This window comes from Triturus cristatus, chromosome 2_2, assembly GCF_964204655.1.
Source record: "Triturus cristatus chromosome 2_2, aTriCri1.1, whole genome shotgun sequence".
NCBI lineage: Eukaryota > Metazoa > Chordata > Amphibia > Caudata > Salamandridae > Triturus > Triturus cristatus.
Window position 1 is genome coordinate 1197501858 of NC_140582.1, and position 9949 is coordinate 1197511806.

Here is a 9949-nt window from a genome sequence, read left to right on the forward strand (position 1 = left end):
TGTGTTACTGTATTGATCCTTTTTAATGACATAATGCTTGAAATAGCCAAGTTATACGGCATATAAGTAAACTTTTGCCTATTTGGGCCCCAAGCTCAGGAATGAATTGCCGCTTGCTTTGAGAAGGTGTGCTTCACTGTCCGCTTTTCAGAAACGCCTGAAGGCCTGGTTGTTTTAGATGCACACTCTGGCTGCACTCTAGCTGGCTTCACGCGCCGGTAAATCCTGTGAGGGTAGCTGTTGCGCTATACAAGCTTAAATAATAATAATATATTTTCATGACTATTCCTCCCTCTGTAAGGTCAGCACATGCTCCCCATGAAAAATGGACATGAAGAAGAATAACTGGTAAGACATGGACATGACATCTGCCAAATAGAACATGCATGTTGACAGCGGAATTAAATAGTGTCTTCATCACCGAAGATCATCGTGAACTCTCTTCTTTGTTATTGTTATTACTTCATAGAAGGGAATGTAATAAATTCTAAAAACAGATAAAAAATAAAAAGGATGAAGTGACTGTTTAAGATTAGAAACAAAATCCCAGAGCAGTAACATGACGTCCTATGGGCCAAATTGTTCCCAGTTGCAGACTAATGCTGACTCCCTCAAATATCCAATTATTCAACAGTTCGCCCCCCTGGAGGAACTATTGTTACTTAAAGCCAACTTGTGGAAGGAAATCAAGGGGAGCTGGTCTCTTTGTTTCATGAATAACTTAGCTGGTCAATATAACCTCAGCTGAGTTTGGGATAATTTCACCACCACCAATTGTGCTTTTAAACCTTGATTTATTTGAAAGTAGAACTGATTAATCTGAAGCCTGGTATTCCTAAACAGTTGGTACTCAGTGTGAGCAGAGAGTTCAGTCTTAGATTTTTCTTCCCGGCTCCATTGAAATATCTAAGCGTTATGTATCCTTCACCTAGGTACATAAGACTTAGATATTTCTCTATCTCTTCTTTCACCCCTTGGCTCTCAAGCTCCTTTCTATTTTCCTTTCTTTCTGCATTATTAAGACAGGTAGGGAATGCACAGAATTATATAGGCAAAAAGCAATTTGGTTTAGCGATGCAAACCCTGTAACAGAACTACTAATGTGTTCCTGTTTAAAATAAATGTAATAAAACATGTTGAAATAAAAAAAAAAAGAAACCGCAAAAAAAATAAAAAAAGCAAAATATCTAAGCGTTTTCTAGTAAGCAAAAAAACGTGAGGTTCACACTACACTGTGCACATTTACACAAGAGTGTGCAAGTGTTTTTGTTTTGTGTTCAGTTAGACATGAACTCTGCTGCTTATGTGGTTTGCAGAAAGAATCTTATCTGCTCTCCTTCTGTCACATCCTGCCCGGGAGCGTTGACGAAGAGCTGCACAAATATTCAATAATGCACAGCTTTGAAAGAATGCTGACCTGTTAACTTTACCATTAGTTCATCCCACTAATGAACTATGTATTAATATTGCAAAGTGTCTGGCTGCAGTACTTAAGCAACGATTATTTGTGAAACGAGTTGTGACAAAATGACTCAGTATATTCACAGTGACAATACTGAAATTCAAATACGAATCTACTGCATTTTCTGAAAACACCTGAAGGAGTCTTTTCAACAACGTATCCGTGTTAGAAGCATGAAAAACCCTTTGGCTGTGAACACTTCTTTTCAATCAATCTTTGTGCAATCCATATAAGGAAGATAGCTCCGTTTCCCAGTAATGACACATGATATGTGGGTGGGAATGTGGCCCCACATACCTGCCTTTGAGTGAGGGCTGAGAGAGTATAAAACACCCAGGTGTCCACAGAGAGACATCTTCTGGCTCTCCCAGGGTGACCGAGACTGCCAGTGTGCTCTCTCAGCCTGAGAGACCGCCTCCTGCTTCACCTGAGAGTGCCCAGAGACAGCCAGAACCCTCATCTAGAAGGCCAAGCTGCTGCTTCATGTGCCGGTGACCAAAGACTGCCAGGGTATTGTATTATGTAGTAATTGCATGTATATAGCGCTTACTGCCCCTGATGAGACGCTGATGCGCTTTACACCGAGCAGCATGCTGCCCCGGAACCAAAGGCTAGTGGTTAGACAAGTGTTAGTGGTTCTTGTTAGTTACTGGGATTCATCTAGGGTGCTCAAGCAAACCATTCAATGCATTCTTTCCAGTTTCTTTGTGGTAGATTAAATTAATAAAATGAGTCTCTGTGCGCTCATTATTGGGGCGGGGCGGGCGGGTGGTTACTGGGGTTAGTAGATGAGCTTGAGGTGTTTAGGGATTGTCAGGTGGCAGGGGTGTGAGTTTCAAAGAAGGAGAGATTGTGAGCTTTGATATTAGCCGTGGTCAATGTTTTGAAATACAATCATTGAGATTACGCCTGTTTGACAAGAAAAAAACAACAAGAACCATTGAGACGTTCGACACAGTCAGTTTTTCTGCAGGATTTAGAAGGCAAGACTATAAAAAGAAGATGCATAATTTGCATATGAACATAGTTGAATTATTGGGTACTTTTGGTAAGTATTAGGATCACGTAAACAGTCTGTCCACTGTAAGGCTACCAGCAAGGTCAGATGATCAGCTAATGTATTGGAAGCAAAAGGTAATGGGAGGACACCTATACCGGGAAATACCACAAGCTTAGACTGTGCTGAAGGAAGGAGTAACCTCAAGATCATAGCAATGTGAGATAAATCTTTGGGTAACTAATGCACACAGAAAGAAGGAGATACTTTAAATTGTGGAGTGGATGTGTAGTGATGTTCATCCTCAAGTTTGGCTCACAGTATTAATCATAAAGGCACTGAGAGATCCATTTTGGATGCCCCTGGTTGTGGTGTGGCACAAGTTGAAGTGTACAGAGTGAATGGTTTGAGAGTGAAAAGACAGACACTAAAGTGAAGAAGATGGTGACTGGGCTCCATTTAGTAATTAAAGAAGAGTTTGTTAGTAAGGGGACGCTACTGAAACTTCCTGAAGCACTGCCCTTTGGTAGGTGGTGGGGGTGAGACTGCAGTCTATTTGTGAAGGTGAAGGAGACCCTCAGCCTTTTGTCTTTCTTGATCTCAGCCAAATGCAAAAACCCACATCTTAGTGCATACTCCAGGACTGTGACAGTCTTTCTTATACAAAGTCTGTAGACCTGGTAGGAAAGGTCATTTACATTCTATCACAGGTGAAGCTGCTTTGTCAGTTATACATTAGGTTCAAGTTGTGCAACAAAGAGAAAAAAACAATAGAGAGCATGTTATGTTATATTGATTTCTATAGCTCATTAATCACCCGTATCCAGGCGGTTGGGCAGGTGTGCAGGTTTGTGGTCCCCGAGGTGCTTATGTGTTTAGCCTCTTGTGGAACTCAAGCAGTGAGGAGGAGACTGATGTGTTGAGGCTGTTTGTTGTCTTGGGTGTGATGTGGGAGAAACAGCAAGCTCCAGTTTTGCTTTTGAGGATGCAGGGACAGTTGGAAATGAGAGTCAGTTGGCAGAGTATGCCCAGACGTGGGTCCCTTGCTCACTATGCCACTGGATTCAAGCTAGCCTGTATAATGAAGGGTGTTACTCACAAACCGGTCCCAGGAGGCTTGTTTCCGGTTCAGGGAAGACCTGGCTTGGCAGTTCGGGCTGGACTGTTCCCATGAGGCACAGGGTCAAGACTGATTTGCATATGGCTGGGTCTGAACTGAGGTGGCAAAGTGAGCTAAAGAATGATGATGGATTCAACCCAGATCTGTGACTGGGGGTGAGTGTCTGAAAAGTTTTAGTGTTCCGTCCATCATCTCCTTGTGTTTGCTTTGGAAATGAGAGTGAGGCAGAGCATAGGTGACTGGGGAGTTTGAGGTGGGTTGCGAGTTTCTTGTTGATGGCCTTCTCAATCACTTTGGCTGGATAGGGAAGCAGGGAGTTGGGTCGGAATTTGCTCAGTTGATTCGGGATGACTGTGTGCTCCTTGAGGAGGACGTTGATTCCTGCAAGTTTCCATTCATCCGGGAAAGTGGGGTTTTTGATGGAGATGTTGATGATGTGGGTCAGGATGGTGCTGATTGGTGATTTCCCCAGTTTGTAGATGTGGTGGGGGCATGGGTCCATTGGGGCAAATGTGGGGTTTGTCCGCACAATTTCTGGTGAGGGTTATCCATTTGGTAAGGTAGCCATCTTGGGTGGTGGTGGGTAGATTAGCAATGAGTTCTCTGCATAGTTGCTGTAGATGTTTGCAAATTTGCTATGCGAGTTAATAATGAGATGTTCCAAAGACATTAACCGATTAAAAAAAACACTACAGACCTTCATCCTGCCTGGTGCAAAGGTTAACAGAGCAATATGAGAAGAGTTAGATGACAGGAGCGCCCAACAACTCATTGTGTTCTAATGTGCCATATTCTGAGTACAAGTTGGTGTCTCTGGTGAGCAAGGCATGGAGACTGCTTTAGTGGCTTTGATTAACACAGTCTGACTGAAAAAAGAAAGGCTCGACAAGAATTGGGTTAGAAGATATAATGTCACCCAGGACAAAAGGCAGGAGGATACAAGGAATTAAGTGGGGCTGGTGAGGAACAGTGAAACTGTGCGAGCATGTGGATGTCCCTGTGATGAGCACAGATTCATCAAAATGCACGTGGATGGAACACCATCCCTTCTTTAAAGACAATACAAACTTAGAATTCTTTAACCCTAAATACAAGAAACGGATTCAGCACCCACAAGTCATCAGAGCAATAAGAACAATATGAATAGTGAACAGACTCCATCAAAGTTTTTCCTAAAAAGGGTTTCTTTATTCACAATGTTCTTATTCTTTTTAAAAACTTTTCTTCTCTGAATTTCAATGTATGTTTATGTTTATGTTTATGCAATTTTTAAAGCGCACAAATACCCGAGGGTGTCTCGGCGCTTCTCCCTAAGCAGAGACTTCCTCAGTGCTTGTTAAGGTAATTGCACTCATGTAGACTAGAAATTTCAAGAATCTAAGGGGCATATCATCAAGGCGGCGCTATGAAATTATCGCCGCTTTTGCGTCCGTTTTCGGGGGAAAAGCGGCGATAATTTCATAGCCTTATCAGCAAAGACACGCTATCGCGTGTTTTGCTGACTTAGCACCCGTTACAACAACGTCCAGCTTTGCATCGCTAATGAGATGCAAAGTGGGCATAACACAGAGATAGTTCTAGGAAAATGTCGCTAAGCGACATTACTCCTATTATCAACCTGCATGCTAACCTGTGCAGCGATGATGAAAGGAGCGCTAACCGCGCTCATCGCAGGTTTCTTTACACCTGCTATTCCTTTGACTAAACAATGTTAGCCAATGGGTGGTGGGTTATAGGGCTGAGACCACCCAGCCGTATCAACAAGGTAACCGCTGTGCCTGTGCGTTTATCGCTGGATTTCCAGCGATAATCGCACCTTTTTGCAACTATTGCTGGTTTGTTTATCGCAATCGAGATAAGTGTCGCTGATAGCATGCTATCTCGGCGATATCAACCAGCGATAGCCGGCAATAATGATCCTAGCGCTAAGTGCGCTTAGCGATAATTATCGCCGGTTGTTGCTGATATGCCCCTTAGTGTCTCAAAGTAATGGGCAATAAATGTGGAGAAATGTGATAGCTCTACCAGAGTAACAGATCTATTGTTTCACTTGTGCAGGGTGCCAATTGTATTGCAGCACATCGTCTTGGCGTGTGAAATGTCAAGATCCAATCAATTGCAATATCTCCATCTTATTAAATTTAACCTAGTCTTGGCCTCAAGACCTGTGTGTATCAGAGCTCACATATGGCGTAATGTGGCAGGAACCCGAATTCAAAGAGAAATAAAAGAAGATTGAAAAGATTGTAATAAAAAGACTTGATGGAGTCTGTGCACTATATCAGTTAAATTGTTCTTATATATCTTATGATGACTGATGGATGCTGAAACATTTTCTTGCAATTAATCTATGGAGTTTTAGTCCTGTGTGGAAGATTAAGTGACTGGTCTTCCAGATCCGTGCACCACTCTCTTTGGGGCATATTATCAAGCCAGACGATAAATTTATCGCCGCTTTAGCGCCAGAAAACTGCCGCTAAAACGGCAATAATGGGCTTGATAATATGCTCTATGGAATTCCAATTGAAGCCCATGTTAGACGCCCTTCACATTTAACATGGGCTTCAATTGGAATTCCATAGAGCATATTATCAAGCCCATTATCGCCGTTTTAGCAGCAGTTTTCTGCCGCTAAAGCGGCGATAATTTTATCGCCTGGCTTGATAATATGCCCCTTTGTACTTGGATAATTCATTAGATGATAGTGATAAGTGTGATTGTAGTTGCCTCAGTCTCTTCTTGAACATTCTTTAACCCTTTTTATCAACTGCATTTCCCAAAGTCTATTATTGTAAATATTAAAAAACACTTGTGGAAAATACTCCACCCTATTCCGACAAACATGTAATGAGGGCCTATGTTGTTGTTATAACATATATTACTGTTTTTCAAGTAGTCCATGGCCCTCATTTCAAATTTAGTGCTAAAACAGAAAAACAGAAATAAAATAGCCTACTGAAAAAATCCTATTTAAAAAAATGTGTTTCACCAAACACGTGGTTAGGGGTTTTAGATGACCTGCTGGGGGCTTTGACCAGGCAAAAACCCTTCACCTGCTTTGGTAGTATTATTGCCTTGATATTCGTAATGTGCATTCCTTTTCAGCAAATGAGCAAAGCAGATTTAAAATCAATCTTCGAAATACATTTTCCTCATCAATATTTCAGCTATGGCAGTGCTTCAGATTTAGGCTGCGTAGATTAATATGATCCTTTTATGGAGCCAAACCTTTTGTCAACCAAAAATTCATTTTCCATAGCCTAGGCATCTCAACTATATCCAGAGTCAACATCAGTGACCACCACCTCTTCTGTGTTTTCTTGGGATTGACACACATCTCCTCTCTTTCAGTGAAGCCCTTACTCCGGGCTCTAGCGCTGGATGCACCTGGTCCAGATACTTACCTCTTACCTGGAACCGGGACGGAAGTATAACTGGTTAAGACGTGAGATGCCTCTTCTCCCATCCCTTTCCTCCACCTATTGATGTCCAGTAGTACAACCAACACGCATATTCTCTATTACAGTGAAGCCCTAACTTGTACTCCACCGTGGTCCCCATTTCGAACCCCTCCGATTGATTGGCTAATGAATACTTACTGTCAATAGTCAACCGGGAATGAGGTACAACCGGCAGAGAGGTGAGATACTTTCCTCATCTCGCTTTCTCCACTCCACGCACCAAAGATGTCGACAAAGTCCTTACCCTCTGGCTCCTAATCTGTCATTACACTTAGATCTTGATCTCCTTCCCATTGCCATAAAGGTAGGATTTTGCTACTTGGATCGGTGATTTCACCTCACGGCTTCACTGATCAGCTTAAATTGCGACTGGTCGCCACGGGTCGTGATCCCAGTTCACTTGTGGACCTGTCCTTACTCTCACTCTGTGCTCACGAGGGCCCTGTCCTCTACACTGATATGTTCAGCTCTTTCCCCACCTCGCTATCCTGAGTTCCCTTTTCTCACTAATCCTCTTCCCTTCTCCCTCTCCCTCTCCACAGTCCTTCTGCAATCTATTTCTTATTTTTCTCTCTAACTTATCATAGCACCGATTTTGTGTCACAGATCTATCCAATGCACAGTAACCATGTGTTATTTTCACTCATGCTCACGATGACTGTATGACCATTCACCGGGTACCCGCACCTGACATGTAGTTGCATATTCTCGTGTAAACATAAACTATGATGTCACTTAGGGTGCTCACTCGCCAACACTGGTCGCCTTGTACAGTATTATCATGTGTTTACTGTCGGGTCATATTGACTTAGACATTGTTCTATTACATATCCTTTCAGCCCTGAAGAAGTCTCGGGGTACTTCCCCAGACGAAACATGTGTTGGCTGGGCAATCGTTCAGAATTAAAGAAGAACACAAAAACTCCTGATTGTTACATGTGATTTCTACTACAGGTTTGCACAGTGAATGTCCACTTGTGTTAACGTATGACACAGAGTAAATACTCGACAGCTAAATGCAGATTTGTGCACAGGCCCTTAGTAATCCTTCATGAGGAGACAAGCTTGTGTCAATCAAACGTACACTGTCATTTCATATTAACCAGATGCACATTTTTAACCATTACAGAATAGCCTGCGAGTCGAGCTGCTGCTTCTCCTGAGGGCGACCACGTCTTCCAGGTCACACCGTCTAAGAGACACCCGCTTGTGATTCACCTGAAAGACACTCACAGCGCCTAGCACCAGAGTCTGCTGACTTTAAGCGCTTACAGAAAGGTCCATCATGAGCACTATTCACTTCTTCGCTGAAGAGGGCTGCCAGGGCGCATCTTCTGTGGCTGTCAAACAAGATCTATCAGATTTGTCATCAGTTGGATTCCTGAAGCGGGCCAAGTCAATGAGAGTGAGTGGAAACCCCTGCGTCGTCTTTAAAGAGAAGGCCTTCAAGGGGGAGTTTGAGCTCTTCCGGGAGGGGGATCACGATTCTCTGGGAGAATTTAACAAAGAGATCTCCTCAGTGCGCATTGTGAAGGGGGGGCTGAGTGATCCAGAAATCACCATCTATGAGCACTGCAATTATGGGGGCAACAAAACCACCCTAAATTCGGGTACACCAAACCTGAATCCTTATGAAATGAATGACATAATCTCTTCTCACAAAGTTAAGAAGGGAGCCTGGCGTATCTACCCGGACAAAGACTACGAGGGCACCTGCATCGTGACCCTGGCTGGAGACGAGCAGCCCGACTATCGCAGCATCGGCTTTAACGACCAAGCCAGCTCCCTGAAGCCTTACAAAGTGTGAGGAAAGTTAATTGAGATAAGAGTTTCGAGGACATGCCCTGATTGGCCAGCTCCTTCGTGTCTGCCATTCACTCTACTTCACACGGTGCACACGGCAATCATCAGAATTTCTTCTCCATTGATTCCAGAATTTAACTGAGCTGTTTTCACAATGTCTGTCCTCATCTCTCTATTCACCTGAACAGCTGGACAAGGTGTATACGCTTCTGCTTCACCTGTTTCAATCATCTGCATGAAATAAAGCAAGCACTCACAAAAATCTACCTCTCATGTTGTCTGTGTGGTCTGTAGACCTGTGTCCTGAACTGCAGCCCACTGCGGAAAGACGTGTGGTTTACTGCACACTGAAACTGTGCTGTCTCCATCTGGTGCTACAGCCTACCTTGGGGGTGAAACGGGGAAGGCTGGTATCAAAAGGTAGCTACAGCTGTGTCCTCAAATAAAAGGCGCTTTCTTAATATGGCCATTAGTGAGTTCCCGGAAAACATACGATGATCATTAACAGTCTAATGTAGGTTGTATGCACTTCTGTGTTGTATGTGAGAGATCTGAGGACTAATGAGGGATGGAAGTAGAATAGAAACACATGCATGCACACACACACACATACACACACACACACACACACACACAACACATGCACACACACACACACACATACACACCCACGCATACACACACACACAACACATGCACACACAAACACAAACTAGTGACGCACAAATGACAAATACACATCCAATCCAAACCTAACACAAATGCACACACTTTATTTACTAGGTGATGACATGGCTGCACTGATCCCTTTTTTCTCCCTCCTCCTCTTTACCTTACACATTTTGTCCAATCCCACCAACAGGATCACTGAATGTGGTTGCATTACATCCACAGAACATCAACCCACAATGAACTAGTACATGTGAAGTTCATACATTTATTACCTGGACTGTCAAACCCACACAACCTCTTCACAATTCTTAAGGACAAAGCCTTTGAATGTACTCACTGCACATAGCTCCAGATCAGGGCACGCAGTCAACTCACAGGAATCTTTATACACAAATACACCAAGCTCTCCCTTTTTAAGTAGAACAAAGGCGCAC

At 43.2% G+C, this 9949-nt stretch overlaps 1 protein-coding gene across 3 annotated transcripts in view; it reads left to right on the plus strand.

Moving 5' to 3' along the window:
• Nucleotides 1-9105, plus strand: part of LOC146863380 (epidermal differentiation-specific protein-like) — a 151088-nt gene extending 141983 nt beyond the window's left edge. For 2 of the 3 annotated variants that reach the window (XM_085642806.1, XM_085642807.1), the window contains one exon: nt 8170-9105. In XM_085642806.1, coding sequence (XP_085498932.1) covers nt 8326-8847 — 522 coding nt within the window. In that variant the 5' untranslated portion in view covers nt 8170-8325 and the 3' untranslated portion in view covers nt 8848-9105. Of the gene's footprint in view, nt 1-1834; nt 1973-8169 lie in introns of those variants that run through there. The other variant, XM_085642805.1, reaches the window with a different exon arrangement.
• Nucleotides 9106-9949: the final 844 nt, after the last annotated feature.